The 23,836-nt window shown below is 35.7% G+C and overlaps 2 protein-coding genes across 2 annotated transcripts; one reads left to right on the top strand and one right to left on the bottom strand.

Annotated features, from left to right (window-relative positions):
* Positions 1-3,563: 3,563 nt before the first annotated feature.
* On the top strand, positions 3,564-4,174 carry LOC124931778 (uncharacterized protein At5g01610-like). The gene has a single exon (XM_047472331.1). It carries the CDS (start codon positions 3,612-3,614, stop codon positions 4,131-4,133), a length of 522 nt encoding a protein of 173 aa, XP_047328287.1. The 5' UTR covers positions 3,564-3,611; the 3' UTR covers positions 4,134-4,174.
* A 2,305-nt stretch (positions 4,175-6,479) lies between these two features.
* Positions 6,480-6,947, bottom strand: LOC124932629 (late embryogenis abundant protein 2-like). The gene has a single exon (XM_047473287.1). It carries the CDS (start codon positions 6,903-6,905, stop codon positions 6,630-6,632), a length of 276 nt encoding a protein of 91 aa, XP_047329243.1. The 5' UTR covers positions 6,906-6,947; the 3' UTR covers positions 6,480-6,629.
* Between the last annotated feature and the right edge of the window lie 16,889 nt (positions 6,948-23,836).

Here is a 23,836-nt window from a genome sequence, read left to right as displayed (position 1 = left end):
TCGTTCCGTGGATGACTATTCCACTGAGTTTTATACCTTTGTGGCTCGTGTTGACCTGTCTGAGTCCCCTCTCCAGTTGGTTTCTCGCTATATTGGTGGCCTTCGCCTCCAGTTGCAGGATATTTTGAATATGTTTGATCCCTTGACTGTTTCTGAGGCACATCAGCGTGCTTCACAGGCTGAGAAACAGCTAGCCAGGCGCGGTTCGGGTAGCTTTGGAAAACAGGTTGTCCCCACTAGTGGCATTGGTTCTTCTTCCCAGCCGGCCCATCCCACCCCAGCCCCCCCTCGCAGCACTACAGCCCCCCCGCAGGGACGTCCCGGTGGCTTGCGTTGTTTCAATTGTGGTGAAGTTGGCCATCGCCAAGCAGAGTGTCGCAACCCAAAGTCCACCAATCGTGGTCTTTTTACTGAGGTGGATGATCCTGACTCTGCTCTTCCTTCAGATTCAGCCCCAGTGTATGATGTTTATGATGATGAGGCAGCGGAGGAGTATGTTTCTGGTGATGTTGGCCCCCTTTTGGTGATTCGTCGATCATGTTTAACCCCTCGTGCTCCTGACAACGAGTGGTTACGTAATAATCTGTTCCATTCCACTTGTACCATCGGTGGCAAAGTTTGCACCTTCATCATTGATGCTGGGAGTTGTGAGAATGTGATTTCTGAGGTTGCAGTTTCGAAGCTGGGTCTGTCCACTGAACCTCACCCCAAGCCTTATCGTCTGTCCTGGCTGAGTCAAGATTGTGTTGATGCCAAATCAGCCCAAGAAGGGTGCTGCCCCCACTCATCATGCGCCCCCCCTACCACCTTGTTGTCTCGGGGTCCTTTTCAGACCGCCATGGTCGAATCGGGCATGGTATTTGCTCTATTTTGTTCGCTGATTACCTGTGGTGCTAGTTCTGAGGTGCCTATTCCAGTGCAGCCGCTGTTACAGGAGTTTGCAGATGTTTTTCCTGAGAATCTGCCTTGTGCCTTGCCTCCTTTGCGTGATACCCAGCATCACATTGACTTGGCTCCAGGTGCTGCCCTACCCAACCGTCCTCATTACCGCATGAGTCCCAAAGAACATGAAGAGTTGCGTAGACAGGTGGAGGACTTGCTGGCTAAGGGACACATTCGAGAGAGCCTTAGTCCCTGTGCTGTCTCGGCCCTTCTTACCCCAAAAAAGGATGGGTCTTGGCGTATGTGCATTGATAGTCGTGCTATCAACAAGATTACAGTGCGTTATCGGTTTCCTATTCCCCGGTTGGATGACTTGTTGGATCAGTTGGGTGGTGCTTCTGTGTTTAGCAAACTGGATCTCAAGAAAGAAGGCCATGTTGGGCGTGATCGTACCTTCCAGCTTCTTGCAACTTCTTATTTCTGGCCTTCGATGCGCAAAGAGGTGGGGCGTTTTGTTGCTCGTTGTCGTGTTTGTCAGTTGGCTAAGGGCGCTTCGACTAATGCCGGGTTATACTTGCCTCTGCCTATTCCCACTCAACCATGGTCTGATGTCAGTATGGATTTTGTCCTTGGGCTGCCACGTACCCAGCGTGGTTCTGATTCGATTTTTGTGGTGGTTGACCGATTCTCGAAGATGGTTCATTTCATTCCCTGCAAGAAAACCTCTGATGCTGTGGCTGTTGCACAGCTTTATTTCAGGGATGTGTATCGCCTTCATGGACTTCCTGCCTCCATAGTTTCTGATCGGGACACTCGCTTTGTGAGTCACTTTTGGAGGAGTCTTTGGCGTTTGGTTAATACTCAGCTGAATTTTAGCAGTGCCTATCACCCGCAAACTGATGGCCAAACTGAAGTTGTTAATAGGTCTTTGGGGAACCTTCTGCGCAGTTTAATTGGGGATCATCCTAAGGCTTGGGATCTGAAGCTGCCTCAGGCCGAGTTTGCTCACAATCATGCTGTTAATCGCTCCACTGGTTTCAGTCCTTTCCATGTGATTTACGGGCTGTCTCCGCGTGCTCCTCTTGATTTGTTAGCGCTGCCCAGCAAGGTGCGTCCTCATTCCACTGCTGCGGATTTTGTTGGTCAGTTGGCTCAGGTTCATCAGACCACTCATGACCGCTTGGTTGCTGCTACTGCCAAGTACAAGGAGAAGGCTGATTCGAGAAGGCGTGCTGTTGATTTTGAAGTTGGTGACTTTGTGTGGGCTATTCTGACTAAGGATCGTTTTCCAGCTCATGAATATAGCAAGCTTGCTGCTAAGAAGATTGGTCCTGTTGAGATTGTGGAGAAGATCAACCCCAATGCTTATCGTTTACGCCTTCCCAGCCATGTGCGTACCTCTGATGTGTTCAATGTGAAGCATCTTGTTCCTTTTGTGGGTGAGTCTTCTTCTGATGAGGATGATGCGGTTCCAGATTCGAGGACGAATCTTTTCTACCCTGGGGGGAATGATGCGGTGCGAGTTGAAGAGGCGTTTATGCGAAAGTTGCAGCATCCGAAAATATCTCGCAAGTGTCAGATTTCGACGATTGCCTAGTGTTTTTCGGGCGGAAACGTTTAGGGGCTTAAAATCGCATTTTTTATTAGTTTTGGGTGTTTTTTTGCAATTTATTAAAAGTTGTTTATTTCTTTTGCAAGCTAGGGTTTGAGTATTTAAAGGATCTTAAAACACTTTGTTAGGGGAAGATTATTAATCAGAAAACGAGGTTTCCTCAATATCTATCAATTTCGGTATTCGTAAGAATCAACGAATCTTGATAAAGGTTCATCCTAGCCACGCACGCTGCATCAGAAATGCAAAATCAAATAAAATCAGACCAAAACTGTTTTATAAGTTAGGACTTTCATTCAATACTTCCCCGGCCTAGGAGCTAAACACGTTTCTACTGATATTGACAAGATCGTTTATGCGATCACCATAAGAACGTTTTATCCGAGAAACATCGGACCTTTTGAGTCGAATTAATCGTGTCATGTGCAACATTCTCCAGTTCATTGATATGTCCATTGATTTAGACTCTTTCTCTTATATGGATAATGATTTTAAGCTTTTATTCACATTTTCTCCATGGCCAAGAAAAATCTGAATGAGGTCATAAGATAAACTATCTCATATGGATAATGATTTTAATTAGTTATTACCCAAGAAAAATTAAGAATAATCTGTTTCAACTTAAACAGTTATTAATAAGATAGACATTTTTATTATAATATTAATTAAATCATATCTTTAGTCTAATAATATATATATATATATATTTGTATAATGTAATTTGATTAAAGTTAAGGAAGATAACTTAAAAAAAATATTTGTTAATCCATTGTATTTTTCTTATAAATCATGAGCATGATCAATTAACATTTATTTTTAATTAGTTTTCAAAGTTATCAAAAAATTAAATTTTGTAATAATTTTATTTACTTTATCTTATATATAAAATTAAAATAAATACTTTATGAGCTAAAAGATTTTTCTTAATTTTTCTCAAAAAAGAAAAAAAATAATTACTTTGGAAAAGCCAAAATTTCTTGTTCTATGAAAGTTCTGTTTGGTAGTTGTGTCTTTCAGAATTATACTTAATGAATAAACCAGCTTGACATTTCAACAAACACTTAGTGTCCACAATATATATAAAGAGAGAGAAGGGCATTAACTCAATACAACAACCATGAGATCCGTCCGGTCCATTTCATTCATCACCGCCGTCGCCGTCTTCGTCCTCACCGTCGGCTCATCGACGGTGACGGAGGATAACGCGCTCAGCGCCTACGATGTCCTGAAGCAGTACAATTTCCCAGTAGGAATTTTACCAAAAGGAGTAATAGGATACGAGATCAATCGTAACAGCGGAAAGTTCAAGGTTTATCTTAAGGAGACTTGTAGTTTCAGCATCGAAGGATATGATCTGAAATATAAATCAACTATCACAGGGACTATAATCCAAGGACGGATCTACGATTTGAAAGGGATCAGCGTTAACGTGGTGATATTTTGGTGGAACATTCAGGAGGTTCGTCGCGACGGGGATAAGCTACAGCTGTCAGTCGGGATCGCATCGGCTAGCTTCTCCGTCGATGAATTCAATGAAAGTCCGCAGTGTGGATGTGGATTTGATTGCTTGAACGGCGGAGAAAGGAAGAAGACGACGGCGAAGAAATTGAATCGATTGATTTCTTTGTTTCTGGATTGACTGTAGTAAAAAAAACTCAAGAAAGGTCTGTAATTTCAGTAGATTTGTTAACAATGTTGTTTGTAGGTTATTTTTGTTTGTTTTAGTCATAATTTATTTGTCAAATCTAATAATGCCCTTCATCATATCTATTCCTCAAACATGACTTTGTTGTGTCTAAAATTAGAAATAGAAACTTTACTCATTTTTATAATTTATTTTTTTTAATATAAAAGAAGTTTTTAAATCAGCATAACAATTTGAAATAGCCTAGAAAAATCGAATCGAATTATCCTGTTTGTGACATTATTTTCTCCTAAACTGAACAGAAATGGGGCAACGATGGTATTTGTGTCTCCACACCTATTTCACCCGATTCTATCCCGAATACTATAAACATAATTAAATATATTAAATTACTAATATATTTATTTATTCGATATATTTTAAAAGTTATATTTGAAAAGGTATAAAGTTTATTTCTTTATAATAATATAAAATTTTAATATATTAGAATATATTATATTAAAAATCTGTTTATATAATTTTTTTGTTTTTTTTAATATTTTATAAAACTCGTAGAGATTCCTCAAAATTGAACAAAATCGAACGAGACGGAATGATATTAAAAAATCTCCGAAATAAAAACGGGACGAATGATAAATACATCATGTCCCATTTACATCCCTAATTTTAACCCTACCAATTACAATAGTTGATTATATATATATATATATATATATATATATATTTTTTTTTTTTTTTTTTGTATATGTGAATATATATTTCATATTTCATTCCCACTACAACTTCAACCAAAAACTCAAAATGCATTCATTTTCTAATCAAACATTAATTAATTTTCAATTGAAAAATCAAATTGAAAGTAATATTCTTGGAATATTTTTTTATATACTACTCTTTTAATTTTTCAATACTATTAATATATTTATCAATTTAAAAAATTGAACCTGAATAAAATTGTAGGTTTATTTATAAACTATTTTGTATTAATGTTTCGTTATTTTATAATTCATAATACGTGATAATAATAAAAAATATAGAATAAAAATAAAATTTAAACATATAAATAAATTATATAAAAACTTAGATATATAAAAATAATTAAAATTTTATTATAGAATATTCTCGGAATATTCATTATTATTTATATATATTTTTTAAATTAAGTATTTAAACATTAATTACACTAAAATGCGTTTGCAAGATAGATAAAATAGTGTAAACCTGGTTTTGGTTTGGGTTGATTGAAAAAAAACTCATTTTGAATTTGAGTACAAGTGGATTTGAGATGATCTAATGTCATAAATTTATGTTAATTTTTTTTAATTATATCACAACTTGTTTCACATTAATTAAAATAACAAAATATTTTATTTTAATTTTATTTAAAAATATTATAATAATTCAATTAATAAAAAATTTAAATAATATTTATTTTTTTGAACTAATAAGAATACTAATAACCCAATATTAAAATTCTTGTTAAAAGTAAGTTTATTTGAACACCAAGTTTGTATGTCTAGTCGCATTCTACCTATTAAATGTTTTCCAACTAAAACTTTCAAGGATTTGTAGTTGACTGCTCTCAAGTCTCCTACTCCCTCTCACATGGAGGTGCAACATAGTATTTTTTTTTTTTTAAATGAATGTTTAGAGGAGCAATTAACAATTGAGACCAGTCAACAAGAGGCATCTGCATTAGAACCTGAAAATGCTAAATCTATTGAATTTATTATTTTCAAAAGGCTGTAAATGAAAATAGTGGCTAGCTAACTATTTGATTTTCGTCTCGGTATAAAGCTCGTTCTATTTAGTCTCAACGAGTGAAACTCGAGCTCGTTTAAGAGCATGACGGTGGTTCGTCAACTCGTGAACATACGGAGACGTGAACATATTCGTTTGAAAGCTAGTTTAATATTTGTTAATATACTATTTAGTAAACTTGAATTAATGACTCACCCAATTCTATATTTGTTAAGATGATATCTCTATTAAGATTATATATATATTATATTGATTTTATATATTTTAGAATTCTATATCGATTAAAATTATGTATCTATTGGGGATTATTTAAAAAGTGTAATTAAACACCCTAGAAAGCTAGATTGTTTCAATTTTGTATATGTTAAGATTTTAGAGGAGTAAGTATTATATAAACACGCGTCGTAACTCGATTCTCCGAGCCAAGAAAGCGCAATGGGGCCATTTTGCTGTTTCAACTCGATCTAGCGACCCCTTTTTCTCTTTTTCTAGCCTTATGGATAAAATTACATAAATTTAGTGTGTTTTTTTTACTTTGGTCTCCAATACTGCTTTCTTTTCATTTGTAAGGTAAAATAATACAAATCCCAAAAGTGTGTAGATTTAAATTTTAATAAATTTCAATATTATAAAATTGGACAAATCCAAACATGAAAAATAGCACAAGTGAACTTTTTCTTTTAATTAAAAAAATAAAATAAAAAATCATCTCTCCATTCTCTTTGTGTTTCAGTTTGGTCTAATAATCCCGCTCTTCTGCAAGAGAATCTCCGGCAGTTGGGCGACGTCAACTTCTCCGGCGGATCGATTCTCCGGCCTGTAGAAGCCGGTTATGGGATCAGGAACCCAAGATGGCGTCGTCTTCGTTTTCCCCTCTCCAATTATCTTCTTCCCCATTAAGTTATTCACCGATCCTATTGCCGTCGCCGCATATCCTCGCCTGCTTCTAAGAGCAACGGAGGAGAATCGATCTACCATTGAAGTGAAAAGAATCTTAGTTGCCATTTTTAATATTCCTTAATTAATTAATAAACAGAGATGAAGAGTTGGAGAAAGAAAGGCACAGATATGAACTATTATATAATAGAGAAAGAGGAAGAAGATGCGTTTTCTACTTTCTAGAGATCACTAAGAAATAGATAAGAAGGAAAGAAGAACTTCTTGCCAAGACCCAGAGTCAAAATTGGCTTACAATTATTATTACTATTTATATATATAAAAAAAGAAAAAAAACTCGCTTAGACGTATGTACTTGTACAATAAAATGTCATTTCAACGTACGTACTATCAAAAATTGAAAAATTAGCTCATTTAGCCTCTCTTTGTAACTATGATTAACTTTTATTTTTAAATTTATATATTTATTAATTAAATATTAATATATTTACTCTCTCTTTCCTTTTCATTTATTATTTTATTTATTACTAATAAATGAACCTTCTATTTTTTCTCTCTATTTATAATTTTTTATTATTTCTATATGAGTATTTATGATTGATTATTTTAATTTTAATATATATATATATATAAAAGTATTCAATTCTATATTTCTTCTTTTTCTTATATATTTTTTTTTATATTCACATTAATTATTAATTATTTTAAAATTGTTTGATCCAAATAATTGAATATAATAATGAAAATTCTTTTAACAATAAAAATCTTTCAACACAAAAATAAATTAATTAAGAATTGAATAATAATAAACTCATTCATCAAACACTAAAAGAGTAATAATCAAATATTAGACAAAACAATTCATTTACTATTAATATAAGTCGTGAATAAAAATTAAATAAAAAATTATTAATTTCATTTTTATTTATATTAAACTAAATAAGAAAAAAAAACCTTTTTTCATTTTTATTATATTAAATTAAATAAGAAAAAACTCTTCAAAAAAATATTACAGTAAAACATAAAATTCATAAATAAGTTGTTAATTTTTTTAAAAAAAATGATAATTTAAGAAATATGAGAAATAAAAACTAATAAAAAAAATGAAATAAAAAAGAAAAATTAATATTAAAATAATAAAAAATTTAAGAATAAAATAAATTACCTATTTTAATTAATGAAAAAGAAGGAGAGAGAAAATATATTAATATTTAATTAATAAATATATAAATTTAAATATAAAAGTTAACCATGGTTATTAAAAGAGGCTAAATGAGCCAATTTTTGATAGTACATAGGTTTAAATGACCTTTTATTAGTGCATACGTCTAAGTGAGCTAGTTTTACAAGTACATACGTCTAAACATACGTCTAAGTGAGTTTTTTTCCTATAAAAATAACATTTTATTAAGAAACTAGAAAAATCCGTAATAATTGTCACATCTAAATTTTTGCAAGCTATGAGAATTTTTAAGCAAAACCTTTCATTTATAAAGCTTGTAGTGGCTGAAAATTTGAAAAGTGTTGGAAAATACTCATGTAATTCTTATATTTTTTAAATATTTTTGTGTGTTAATATAAAAAATAAACAAGTATAATTTATATAATTGGTTAGTTGTTTTAAGGTGATATATTAAAGATTTCATGTTTGTAAGTGTTAGTAGTATTGGCATAGGTAAGGTTGATATGTATCTAATTATTTGAACACTCCTTTATAGTTGCTTAACGTTACTCGAAAGATAACTTTCTTTTAATGTCTTTCGTGTTTATTAAAAACATATTTTATTTTATAAAATTTTGACTATTTAGAAAATTAAATTTTATATTTTTCGACATAAATTTAGATTTAGATATTTTAATTTTAAAATATTAATAAATATAGATACTTATGATGATGTCAAAATTTTAAAAAACAGTACCTGAAAAAATGGTTCAATTTAAAAAATAAATTAAAACAAGTCTTTAATAAAATATATATATATATATATATATATATATATATATTAAATGTACTAAAAATATATTAATATATATATATACTAAGCGCATCTCAGTTCGGTTTGGTCTGGTTCGGGAGCAGTGTCTGAGCTGACTTGGATGCAATATGGGCTTCAGTCAACGTAGAGAGGCACGGACTGGACTCAGACTTAGGGGGCAAAGTTTCGACCAAGTTCACTTTCTTCTTCAACCTTGAGCAAGAGAAATTGACCATTTTGGTATTTTGCTAGGAGGCTTTAATCACGAAATCAGGTCAAAATTGGTTTACAATTGCTATTATTATTATTATAAAAAATAATAATTTATTAAAATCTCCTAATTATTGTCACATCTAAATTTTTGAGAGGTTTGAGAATTTTTAAACATCTTTTTCTTTTATAAGCTTTAGTGGTTGAAATTTTGAAAAGTGTTAGAAGATACTCATGTAATTCTTATATATATTTTTAATATTTTTGTGTGTTAATATTAAAAATAAACAAGTAAAATAATGTATCTGTTGGAAGGTTAGTTTTGGGATAGTTTGGGGGGTTATTTGTAAGAGTGCTTTTATGCCTCTATATAACTCTAGTCTTTCATTTAATAAGAAGTACTTTTTCCTTTTTATATAAAACTACTTGGTATCAGAGCTAGGTTTCAGATCTAGGGTTTTGTATCTAAAAACTGTGCAACAGCCGCCAGCCTCACCAGACCTCCGCCGCCCCTATCAGGACCTCCGCCCACCAGGGGCGCCTCCGCCTTGCTAGGGGCAGAACTGACCCGCCGGTGAGGGTTTGGATCTGGTCTCCTTGATGTTTTGAGATCAAGAACGGGTTAAAAGGAAGAGGAAGAAGTTCGAGATAATGAGTTTTAGATCTTACGGGTTAAAGATCGTGTGATCGTGGTTTTGGGGAAGAAGGAAGATTTGACTCAATCTCGTGTAGATTAGAGTCGGATCGATGACAGGTGAGGGTTCGAACATGGGTCTTGCGATGAAAAAGGCCTTGGAAAAACTGAGTGGTGATGAGATCGCAATGTTGATGCGAGCATTCAGCTTTGCCTCTAGTGACACGGCACCGAAACCAACCCCAGCACCTACACCCGCACCCGCACCAGCACCTAGGGTGGAGCTTCCCCCGATTGATGTGAAACTCGATGATCCAACTTCGTATCTGCGCTGGTCACGTCGAGTGTGATACACACTAGTAGGGAGGAAATTAGAGGGGTACTTGACTGGAGCGGTTATTAAGCCGGTTGAGGGTACTCCAGCATGGGATGATTGGAGGTCCATTCACATGCTGGTGTATGTCTGTCTCTTAAACTCGATGACTACACCGATTGCGGCCAATGTTGATGGTATGGAGGATGTGCGGTGTGTCTGGGAGAAGCTGAAGAAGACTTATGATGGAGTGGGGAACAACCTGAGGGTTTACCAGGTCCAAGGGGAGATCGCTGCTTGTGTACAGGGGGAAAGGACTGTTCAGGAGTATGCCATATAGCTGGAGCGCTTGTGGCTGGATCATGACTACTACACGAGGACATTGTGTTGCACTGATCTTGCGTGCAGGAAGACTGAGGCTTGCATGCAGGATAGGACCGTGGGGTTTCTCAGAGGTCTGGCCCCAACCTTTGAGTAGAGGACTGCAATGTTATTGGCTCAGCCAAAGATTCCCTCGCTTGAGGAGGCAGTCTCGACCATGATATAGGAGGAGACCCGGATTGAGCTCCAGGCCGGGGCAGGGGGACTTCCAGGGGTGAAGTCAGCCCTAGCTGTCTCCAACTCAGGTGGTTCCAAGTTTAGAGGTGAGACCCGGGAGTGCTACAATTGTGGAGAGGTAGGCCACTTGATATCGGCTTGCACCAAGTCACCAAAGGCGAGGAACTCCGGTGGACGTGGTCAGTCTGGTGAGCGCGGTCGTGGTCGTGGCCGTGGCCGCAGAGGAGGTGGAAGAGGGGGCTACCGGGCAAACCTGATGGTAGCAGGTGAAGATAATGGAGATGGTGTGCAGGAGGAGGAGCTCTCTGTGGAGGATTAGGATCTCTTGAGATCCTACTCCCAACTTCTTAGGAGAAAGGGAAGAGGTGCGGCAGAGAATGCATCTACCTCGGGTAACATTGCCACTTATGCTCATTCAGTTACAGGTACTAGTGACACCCATGCTCTTGCCTCTATATCTACTGTTGGTTCACCATGAATTATTGATTCTGGTGCTTCCAGACATGTTACGGGTACTGTTGGAGAATTTTCTTCTTATACTCACCTGGAAATCCCTGAGAGTATTCGAACAGCCGATGGTACGGCCCAACCCGTAGTGGATAAGGGTACTGTGCGATGTACTGACTCCTTGACTTTGTCCAATGTTTTGCATGCTCCATCTTTTCTAGTAAATCTCTTATCCATTAGTGCTATTATCCTCCAACTGAAATGTGTTGTCACTTTTGATATTCCCAAGGTGATCTTCCAGGAGAAGGGAACGGGCAGGAGGCTTGGGACTGGCACATGGCGTAATGGCTTGTGGTTTTTTGAGAGAAAAGAGATGGACTCAGCCCTCGCATCTGTGGTGGAGAGATCTGGAGGAGTGAGGAGTAGTGTGGAAGACTTGTTGTTGCTCTACCATAGGCGAATGAGTCATTCTTCTTTTAATCTGTTAAGTCGTTTGTATCCAGCTATGATGAAAAAAGCTAATAAAGAGAGACTGGTTTGTGATGTTTGTGAGTTTGGCAAGCACACTAGGAGTTCGTATGTCAGTACATGTAGTAGGAGCACCTATAGTTTTGATTTGATACATTCTGATGTGTGGGGACCTTGTTCCACAACTTCTGTTAATGGTTTTCGATATTTTGTGTCTTTCATTGATTGCTTTTCTCGTACTACTTGGCTGTATTTGATGTAAAACAAGAATGATGTGTCTGCTTGTTTTAAAAATTTTCACAAAGGGTTCAGACTCAATACGGGGCAGTAGTGAATGTATTGAGGTGGTCTGACAATGGGACAGAGTACACAAACAATGAGTTCAGAGAGTACTAATCCTCTCAGGGAATCCTGCATCAGACCACGTGTCCGTACACACCAGAACAGAATGGGGTGGCAGAAAGAAAGAACAAGCATCTCCTTGAGGTAGCAAGAAGTATGATGATCTCAATGAATGTACCAAAGTACTTGTGGGGACATGCAGTCCTGACAGCAGCGAGACTGATCAATAGGATGCCCTCACGTGTGTTGGAGTGGAAGTCCCCGCTTGAGTTATTGAAAGGTGAGATTAGTGATAGTCTCCCCTTGAAGGTTTTTGGTTGTGTGTGCTTTGTGCAGAACAACAGACCAAATGTGGGAAAACTTGATCCACGAGCGGTTAAATGTATCTTTGTGGGATACTCGACTACTCAAAAAGGCTACACATGTTGGAGCCCAATGGAGAGGAGGTTTTTTGTTAGTATGGATGTCACGTTTCGAGAGCATGAGCCATACTATTCTTCCCAGGATACATCACCCTTTGGAGACTCGCTTGATAATGGAGGTATGAGGCGAGAGGGGGAGAGTAGTAGTGGTAGTGAGAGGAGGATGGTGGGCGTGAGCGATGTCCCTTGTGCACCGACAGGTGAGGAGGTGCCAGAACGAGGCGGGGATGACCCCGATAACGGTGGTACTCAAGCTCAAGGGGAGCTGCGAGTATACATGAGGCGAAGGAGGCAGATTGAGGATACCATGCCTACAATGCCGCTTGTGGCGAAGGAGGCAGATTGAGGATACCATGCCTACAATGCCGCTTGTGTCAAGTCCCTTGTCCCTGCCTACCCCGACTTCTAAGACACCACTCGCTGAAGAGGAGTACACAGGTGATATGATTCCTCCCTCTTCCATTCCCACTCACATGTCCGTAAGGAGGACTCCTCGCCTCAATGCGGGAGTTCCCCTTGATCGATACGGTTTCCCACATGATATTGCCCAATTTGTTTCTTACTCTCACATATCACCTGCACACGGAGCATTCATTGCATCTCTGGACATTGTCTCTATCCCTAAGTGTTGGCAGGTTGCTAAGGAGGATCCAAAGTGGAAAGCCGCCATGCTTGAGGAACTTGAGGCTCTCGCAAAGAACAAAACCTGGAAGCTTGTGCCATTACCACCAGGGAAGAAGGCGGTTGGATGCAAGTGGGTTTTCACTGTGAAGCAAAGTCCAGAGGGTCGGGTTGAGCGTTACAAGGCCCGGTTGGTGGCAAAAGGGTACAGTCAGACGTACGGTATTGACTATGATGAGACTTTTGCACCCGTGGCGAAGATGAGTACAGTGCAGACACTTGTTTCCTTAGTAGCGAATGAGAGTTGGAGGTTACATCAACTTGATGTGAAGAATGCTTTTCTTCATGGTGAGTTGTTGGAGGAGGTATACATGGAGGTCCCATAGGGTTTTGGCACGAAACAAATGGAGGGTAAGGTGTGCAGACTTAATAAATCTCTTTATGGGCTAAAGCAGTCCCCTCGAGCTTAGTTTGACAAGTTTAGGAGGGCTATGGTAGGCATGGGGTACCGGCAGACCAATGCAGATCATACAGTGTTCTTCAGGCGACATGAAGTTCACATTACGATGCTGGCAGTGTATGTGGACGACATGATTATCACTGGTAATGATGAGGGTGAGATTGCATTGTTGAAGAAGAGGTTGAGTAAGGAGTTTGAAGTGAAAGACTTGGGGCAACTCAAATATTTCCTTGGGATTGAGATAGCTCATGGTGCAGAGGGGATTGTCTTATCTCAAAGGAAGTATGTGCTGGATTTACTTACAGAGATAGGTATGCTTGGGTGCAAGCCTGCGGTGGCCCCGATCGATCAAAAGTCTAAGCTAAGTGCTGAGGCAAGAGAGCCAGTTGATAAGGAGAGGTACCAGAGGTTAGTTGGTCGCTTGATTTATTTGAGCCACACTCGTCCTGACATTTCCTTTGCGGTGAGTGTGGTGAGTCGCTACATGCATGACCCTAGGGAGGGTCACATGGATGCAGTGTACCAGATCCTGAGATACTTGAAGAGTGCACCAGGCAAGGGTTGATCTTTCGCAAGAATGTGCATTTGAGTATTGAGGGATATTGTGATTCAGACTGGGCTAGTTGTGCCGATGACAGGAAGTCCACGTCTGGATATTGCATGTTTGTAGGAGGCAATCTGGTCTCCTGGAAGAGCAAGAAACAGTCGGTAGTTGCGAGATCCACAGCTGAGGCAGAGTACAGGGCTATGGCTTTAGGTGTTGCAGAGATGATATGGTTGAGAGCTCTGTTGGTGGAGCTCAAAATGGACCAAGAGGCACAAATGAAGCTGTGGTGCGACAATAAGTCAGCTATTAGCATTGCTAATAACCCTGTGCAGCATGACAGGACCAAGCATGTGGAGATTGACAGATTTTTCATCAAGGAAAAACTGAATAGCGGACTACTTAAACTAGGATATGTAACTACTAAAGAGCAAGTGGCTGACTGTCTCACTAAAGGGCTTAATTCGTTAGAATTGTCGAGACTATGTGACAAGATGGGCCTTGTGGATATCTTTCGTTCGTAGGCTCATCTTGAGGGGGAGTGTTGGAATGTTAGTTTTGGGATAGTTTGGGGGGTTATTTGTAAGAGTGCTTTTATGCCTTTATATAACTCTAGTCTTTCATTTAATAAGAAGTGCTTTTTCCTTTTTATATAAAACTACTGTATCTAATTGGTTAGTTTTTTAAGGTGATATATTAAATAATTCAGGTTTGTAAGTTTGGCTTGGTTAGATGTACTGTTTATCTGATGATTCAAATATTATTTTTGAGTTGAATGTTTAATGATGAAATATTTTGTGCTAGTTAAATCTCGTCTTTATTTAATTAAATTTTGGCTATTTAAAAAATTAAATTTTACGTTTTCAAACATATATTTAGATTTTGGCATTTTAATTTTAAAATATAAATAAATATCGATAACTACGATGATGTCAAATTTGAGAAAACGTTACATGAAAATATCAATTAAAATGGTTCAATTTAAAAATAATCCAAATGAGTAAATCAAGTATATTTGTTTTGATAAATGTTCTACAAATATATTAAAGGTATTTTATTTGTTGGGTTAAAATGGAGAAAAATGTAAATGAATGTTAAAGGAACAATTTAAAAATTGAATAGGAAGAGTTTAGAGGGAAATACATTTTGTTATTAGACAAAATTTGAAAATGATGAGAGAAATAAATCTTTTGGGAATATAAATAAAATAATGTTGGAGTGAAGTGTGGAAAAGAACAAAATATTTATGATAATATTTGTAATGATGATGTATTGAGTCCAATCAAGCCTGCATAATAAACAACCAACAAATATATGCGAACAGGGAGAGTGATACCGATACCATTTTCCACAAGAACAAAATCTTCTACGTAGGTCAACGATATGCTTGTTGTCACCTTTCCAAAAACATTTATTTGTTTTGTAACATGTAGTAGTCACCTCAAAGATCCTAGTTTGCTGATTGTATGGAACAATTTTATGTGTTGATGCCTTACTTCAATCTTTTCAAATAAATCTCTTGACAACTTGCAATAATTATGGCCATTTTGAAGATCATTTAAAGTTTTCGTCCGTATTTCTACAACAATCTTTATCGAGCGATAATATATATATTTCATCATTGATGTGATTAGTAAAAAACGAGCAGACCTTAACATACCGTTGAAACTTTCAACCATATTAGTTGTTACTTGACCATAACGATATCTTTCATCGTGAGACATAGTCCACATCTCTAATGGAATATTTCGTAACCATTTTTCAGCATCAACATTAATCTCTTTGATTTGTCTCATCGTTACTTCAAATTTTCTTACTTGACTAGTGTCTCTAGCCAACAACAAAGCATCTTCAAATGTGATTCTGGATGAGCAAAACTAAAGTTACTACAAATATGGAAGAGACAAAAACGATGTATTCTCATATCTCCAATAAAGTCATTTTGTTCTTTCTTCATTGCTTCAATGATTGCGGCATAACGATATGAAGTTATGCACACTCTCATTCTATTTCGGCATATAAATCTGCGAAGGTGGCATAAGAACCAGGACCAATTATCAATCGTTTCTTCATTAACTAAAGCATAAGCAAGTGGATATTGATGGTTACTGGAATCAAATTTCATTGCAATTAATAACTTACTTTAAGTATGAAAATTTGACTTACCCTATTTGCTAAATAATATCATTATGTTTAATAATATTAAAATAATATTTTGGATTTTTATATTCAAAATAACTTGAAAGAACAACAACGATTGAAGACCTACAGATTCTGACGAACAATAGTTTTTTTCAAAACTTTCTCCAGCGAGCCAAGCTTCGATCCAGGCTTCTGGATCACTTCCAGCAACTCCCAAGAATGTTTTCCAGCTGTTGGTATGATTCTAGAAGCCTTGAATATTGATTTATAATTGAAAATTTTGAATTTCTTCAAAATTTCTTGTTTGGTCACTTTGGTCGTGTTCTTATGCTTGATTGTATGATTTCTTTGTAGAGAATCATTATATATATAATGTGTAAGCTTTTTGTTGAAAGAAAACCGATCAAATCAAACTAAAATAGAATTTTGCAAAAATCAGTTTGAAAATTGGATTTTTTGAAATGTTGTGTTCCTGGTTTAAATCTGGATTTGTTGATCCAGATTGTTGTTATATATGTCTATAAACATGTTTGAATCATTTCCATACAACTGTAATCAAGTTTTGATCATGTTTGATCAAAATTGAAATTTGAGAAAAAATTTGAAATTTTGAATTTTAAAACTTTATGTTCTTGCTTTTAATTTGATTTTATTGGTTCAATTAGTTGTATTACATATTTGTATACATGATTGGATGATTTCTAAGTAACTGTAATTATGTTTTGATCATGTTTGATTAAATTGAAATTTTGAAAAAAAGGTTAAAAATCTGGATTTTTGAAATTTCATGTTCTTGCTTCTAAGTTGGATTTGTTGATTTAATTAGTAGTTATACATGATTCTTAACATGTAGGGATGAATTCCAAGTAATTGTTTCACCATTTTGATCATGTTTGATCAAATTTGTTTTTTTTAAAAAAGTTAGATTTTGATTCAATCTTCAAAAACCATTTTAATGATGTAATGATGTTCTTGTTTTGGTATGTATTAACTATATTCATAATTTCAAAGCTAATGGAACAAAAATCAGGCCTTGAAATGACATAATTTAAAAGATCCTAAATTTTGACCTAGAAATGATGTCTTAAAATTGATCCTCTTATGATTTTCAAAATCGTGACTTATGTTAGGACTTTTGTTCTTCATGGTCATATGAACCTACTGCAACTTACGGATTGTGATTTGGACATCCCAATTAAAAGTTATGGCCTTCTGAAGTTTCGGACCAAAATAAGAGCATCCGGTCCTAGAATTTTGCCTTAGGACCGAGAAAAACAAGCCAGGACCGAGTCGTCCGACCGAGGAAACCGCCCAGGACCGTGCCACCCGACCGAGAGAGTTGTCTTAGGGCCGACGAAACTAGCCTAGACCAAATTAACCTAGGACAAACCTTGCCACTTGACATAGGATTGACCTTGACACCTAACCTAGGACCAACAATTAAGCCTAGCCTCATCTTAGCCTAGGCTAAACCCTAGCCCTAGCCTAAGATCAAACCCCCACTTAGCCTAAGACCGTTATAGCCCTAGGCCTAAGTCCGAACCCTCACTCAAAATTGAACCTCTTCAACCTTACTAAGCCCAAATTGACAAGATCAGACTCAAGGTTTAATCCTTAGGCCTGTTTGGTTTCAATTTTCAAAAACCCCAAACTATTTTGAAACCAAACCCCCATTTTCTAAAAAATGGTATTCTCAAGATTCTCTGGGATGTTTCCCAAAGCAATTTTCTTTTGCTAGGTCTTGTTTGGTTATACTCTCTAACATATTTTTTTGATATTTTCAGGTTTTGTTAAATTTGAACATCAACACAACATGTACACACCTCCTTTAAATGATTTTGTACAATTATTTAAAGTTTATCCTCATTTAGGACCCCTGGACTAATAATTAAAGATAAGGAATGTTATAATTAGATTTATAGAAGCCAGACTTTGTCTATTTTAGAAGAATTTTGAAAACCGTCCTTAGGCAGACGCAAAGGACATAGCGCGAAAACCCTTTCCCGAGCGTAAACAGACAACGGACCATTTTTTTCAAAAACTCTGGTATAAATACATTTGTACACGTATCATTTTATTGATTTTCATAAAATCTCTTTGCGACTCTGATTTTCAAATGAATAATCTTTAAATTAATTATGCTTAATTGATTTAAATCGGGTCAGGTTAAATTGTTATTTAGCCTCCTAGATTATTAATGTTTGAACAAAAGATTAATTATTTTTCATAATTAATTTATTACTGCTCCAGGTATTTTCAAAATCTTTTAAAAATTAAATGTTTCATTTTAAAAGATGTCTGGCACGTAAACCAAAGTTGAAATCATTGAACCTCGAGCTGTCTCGCGGTAGTCCTTCCATATTGCCACATGCTTCACAAGCACGTGATAAGCTATGGAACGGGACATAGACCGGGGGGATAATCGGTATTACAACTTTCTTGGCGACTCTGTTGGGGATTAACTTGTTATTTTAAAATGAATAAAATAAACAAAACTCTGGCCGTTTATAAATTGATATTTATAACATTCCACTCTCACAATAGTCCACCTTATGGGGTCCATCACCCTAACAGATACTTAGGTTATACCCTATACTTAGGTTTTACCTTAACCATATCTCTCGAATGGGTACATCACCTAGACTTACGTGAAGGAGTACCAGATCAGAATTCTATGCTCCTATCAATTACGTGAAAACGGATAATACTAGTTTGTTACGTGAGATTGTTTGTACACAATCCCATAATTTCAAACCCTGTTAGTCAGCAGGTAACCTAAACCCTATCTGTTGATAAGTACGTAAGATTGTTTGTACACAATCCTGTTATTTCAAACCATGTTAGTCAATAGGTAATCTAAATCCTATATGTTGATAGGTACGTGAGATTGTTTGTACACAATCCCGTTATTTCAAACCCTGTTAGTCAACGGGTAATCTAAATCCTATCTATAGATGGGTACGTGAGATTGTTTGTTCACAATCCCGTTATTTCAAACCCTGTTTGTTAATAGATAATCTAAATCCTATCTATTGGTAGGTACGTAAGATTGTTTGTACACAATCCCATTATTCCAAACCCTGTTTGTCAACAGGTAATCTAAATCCTATCTGTTGATAGGTACGTGAGATTGTTTGTACACAATCCCGTTATTTCAAGCCCTGTTAGTCAATAGTTTAACCAATTAAATAAAATACCCCAAAATTTCCAAAAAATAAAATATGTTCATAATTGTTATTATTAATCTAGAAACAATTTCTGTGAAATTTTTGGTGAAAAAATGGATTTTAATTCGATTTTTAATAACCTTTTAAATAAAATTAAAATTGCGTAATCCTGTGTGGCTGATTTTATGTTTAAACTTTGCAGCAAAATTCTGGACCATCAGATGAGCGCCCAGATATCATCCGACAGCTCAGAACACGCCAGAAATCCAGCTGTAGCAGTACCACGCGCGCGCGGCCGCACCAGATCAACTAACGGGACAGACTGACCCCGTTAGTCAACCAGGCTGACCGCTGACGGAACCAGACGGAACTCGGCGTTCCGTTACTCAAAACGACTCCGTTTTGTTCATCTTCTTCGCTGGGATGCAGGGGTCGCCGGATTCGCGATCATCGTCGGCGTCCAACTTTCCAGAAGCTCTAACTTCGGCTACAGGCGATCGAATCTGTTGATTTTTTTGCCCACGTGATCCCCTCGTCAGCGCCTACGTTTCCCCCTTATCTAGAAGCCTTATCTTCCTCGGGATAAGGCTGTCAACTGCCGGATAAGATTTTAGGGATAAGAACGTCGGCGATCAAAATCAAGTCGAATTAGCCTTCTACAGCCAACCTATCCACCTTATAAATACTCCCATATTATCCTAATATCAATCCATCAAACAATAACCAAGAATTACACATCAATTCAATCCGATTGAAGACCTGCAGATTCCGGCGAATAACAGTTTTTTCAAAACTTTCTCCAGCGAGCCAAGATTCGATCCAGGCTTCTGGATCACTTCCAGCAACTCCTAGGAATGTTTTCCAGTTGTTGGTATGATTCCAGAAGCCTTGAATATTGATTTGTAATTGAAAATTTTGAATTTCTTCAAAATTTCTTGTTTGATCACTTTGGTCGTGTTCTTATGCTTGATTGTATGATTTCTTTGTAGATAATCATTATATATATCATTTTAAGCTTTTTGTTGAAAGAAAAAACGATTAAATCAACCTAGAACAGAATTTTACAAAAATCAGTTTGAAAATTGAATTTTTTGAAATGTTGTGTTCGTGGTTTAAATCTGGATTTGTTGATCCAGATTGTTGTTAAATATGTTTATAAACACGTTTGAATCATTTCCATACAACTGTAATCAAGTTTTGATCATGTTTGATCAAAATTGAAATTTGAGAAAAAAGTTTGAAAAATTGAATTTTAAAACTTTGTGTTCTTACTTTTACTCTGATTTTGTTGGTTCAATTAGTTGTATTACATGTTTGTATACATGGTTGGATGATTTCTAAGTAATTGTAATAATGTTTTGATCATGTTTGATCAAATTGAAATTTTGGAAAAAAGGTTAAAAATCTGGATTTTTGAAATTTCATGTTCTTGTTTCTAAGTTGGATTTGTTGATTCAATTAGTAGTTATACATGATTCTTAACATGTAAGGATGAATTCCAAGAAACTGTTTCACCCTTTTGATCATATTTGATCAAATTTGATTTTTGAAAAAAATAGATTTTGATTCAATTTTCAAAAACCATTTTAATGATGTAATGATGTTCTTGTTTTGGTATATGAATTAACTATATTCATCATTTCAAAGCTAATGATGAATATAGTTAATCCATACCAAAATAAGAACATCATTACATCAATAAAATGGTTTTTAAAGATTAAATCAAAATCTAACTTTTTTTCAAAAACCAAATTTGATCAAACATGAACAAAAGGTGAAACAGTTACTTGGAATTCATCCATACATGTTAAGAATTATGTATAACTACTAATTGAATCAACAAATCAAACTTAGAAACAAGAACATGAAATTTCAAAAATCCATATTTTTAACTTTTTTTTCCAAAATTTCAATTTGATTAAACATGATCAAAACATGATTACAGTTATTTAGAAATCATCCAATCATGTATACAAACATGTAATACAACTAATTGAACCAACAAAATCAGATTAAAAGTAAGAACACAATGTTTTAAAATTCAAATTTTCAAGTTTTTTTTCTCAGATTTCAATTTTGATCAAACATGATCAAAACTTGATTACAGTTGTATGGAAATGATTGAAACATGTTTATAAACATATATAACAACAATCTGGATCAACAAATCCAGATTTAAATCAAGAACACAACATTTCAAAAAAATCCAATTTTCAAACTGATTTTTAAAAAATTCTGTTCTAGGTTGATTTGATCGGTTTTTCTTTCAACAAAAAGCTTAAACATGATATATATAATGTATCTGTACAAATAAATCATACAATCAAGCATAAGAACACGACCAAAGTGATCAAACAAGAAATTTTGAAGAAATTCAAAATTTTCAATTACAAATCAATATTCAAGGCTTCTGGAATCATACCAACAACTGGAAAACATTCCTAGGAGTTGCTGGAAGTGATCCAGAAGCCTGGATCGAATCTTGGCTCGCTGGAGAAATTTTTGAAAAAACTATTATTCGCCGGAATCTGCAGGTCTTCAATCGGATTGAATTGATGTGTAATTCTTGGTTATTGTTTGATGGATTGGTATTAGGATAATATGGGGGTATTTATAAGGTGGATAGGTTGGCTGTAGAAGGCTAATTCGACTTGATTTTGATCGCCGACGTTCTTATCCCTAAAATCTTATCCGGCAGCTGACAGCCTTATCCCGAGGAAGATAAGACTTCTAGATAAGGAGAAACGTAGGCGCTGACGAGGGGATCACGTGGGCAAAAAATCAATGGATTTGATCGCCTGTGGCCGAAGTTAGAGCTTTTGGAAAGCTGGACGCGACGATGATCGCGAATCCGGCGACCCCTACATCCCAGCGAAGAAGATGAACAAAACAACGTCGTTTTGAGTAACGGAACGCCGAGTTCCGTCTGGTTCCGTCAGCGGTCAGCCTGGTTGACTAACGGGGTCAGTCTGTCCCGTTAGTTGATCTGGTACGGGCGCGCGCGCATGGTTTCGCTACAGCTGGATTTTTGGCGCGCTCTAGGCTGTCAGATGAGATCTGGGCACTCATCTGATGGTCCAAGATCCTACTGCAAAGTTTAAACATAAAATCAACCACACAGGATTATGCAATTTTAATTTGATTTAAAATGTAGTTAAAAATCGAGTTTAATTCTTTTTAAATCCATTTTTCACAAAAAATTTCACAAAAAATATTTCTAGATTCATAATAACAATTATGATCATATTTTATATTTTGCAAATTTTAGGGTATTTTATTTAGTTGGTTTAATTAATGAATTAAACATAAATCATGAATAAATCCTAATTAAATATTTTTAACCCCTTCCTTGGTCTAATTTGGGTAAAATATTTACAAATATTTTATCCTCAAATTATTTTTGGAATTTTGGAAAGTTCCTTAATTAAGGTTTAATTATCACACTAATTAATCCTTAATTAGGTTTTAAATCCTTCTTTCAAGTTATTTTGAATATAAAAATCCAAAATATCATTTTAATATTATTAAACATAATAATATTATTTTGCAAATAGGGTAAGTCAAATTTTCATGCTTATAAAGCTCAAAAGCTCAAGAACAGAAAATTCAAATTTTCTAAATTTTTAAATCAAATTTGAGTTTTTTTTGATTGGGGTTGTTTGATGAAATCTCTTTCTATAAAAAGCTTGGAAATTATCTAATGATCGATTTTAACTATAAAATGTACAAAATTGAACCATAAATAAGATCAACCCGATCGAAATTGAAAAAATTAAAGTCTAAACCACTACTTGAATTATAGATTGTCTAGAAACTTACTTGTGATTGGAGAACACTCATATGGTCTCAAGGAAGTTTTCCAAAATTCTAGATCGAAACTTAGAACACCGAAGCGGTTTCTTAAAAAACCACTCACCGGAGCTTTGATGAAGATCTTCAAGCAGACTGTAATTGTTGGATTTCTTTCGATGGATTGGAAGAAGAAGACCACTCGCCGGAGCTAAGTCGGTTTCGAAGTCGAATTCATTTCAATTTTTCTTATGAAGTTCTTCTTCGTTTCTGTTTTGTCTTCGCATGCCTAGTTCTAGAGTAGATTTTGACTTCAATCCTTAGGGAAAATGATGGCGAGGGAGAGACATGCATGTTGGCGAAGTTTGGAGGGATAAGGATGAGAAACGAAGGAAATAAAGTTTCTGGAAGATCGTTGACGTCGAGCGAGACTCTCCGACGTTTTCCCGCCTCAACGGAAAAGGCAAACAAAACAACGTCGTTTCATTTAATATGAAACATGCCGTTGTGTTCCGTTGGTGGTCCATCATCGTTGGCGTTTCGTTAACGTCCTAGCTAATGGGGGCTTTAGCCGTTCCGTTACGGCCCGGGCTCATCTTGCTTTAGTTACAACCGGCGTATTCTTTTCATCCAGAGCTATCCAATGGATAAAAATCTTGGTACAACCGATTTATCCGATTTATTTAATTTCGACCACACTGATAATCCGTTTTTATTTTTAATAAAAGTGTTATTTGAAATCAAAATTTTGAATATATCTTTCATTTTTCTTCACAAAATTAATACACAAAAATATTTTTAATAACATAATAAAAATTATGTTCATTTTTTTTTTTTTTAGTATTTTAGGGTATTTATTTAATTATTTTTAGATTAAAATACACCTAATTTATGTCTAAAATTATAATTAAATTATTTCAACATCCTTTTGAGTTTAATTTGGGTA

This window comes from Impatiens glandulifera, chromosome 3, assembly GCF_907164915.1.
Source record: "Impatiens glandulifera chromosome 3, dImpGla2.1, whole genome shotgun sequence".
In the NCBI taxonomy this organism is placed as follows: Eukaryota; Viridiplantae; Streptophyta; class Magnoliopsida; order Ericales; family Balsaminaceae; genus Impatiens; species Impatiens glandulifera.
Note: the sequence above shows the minus strand (reverse complement) of the source record. Positions and strands in the feature narration are given on the sequence as shown.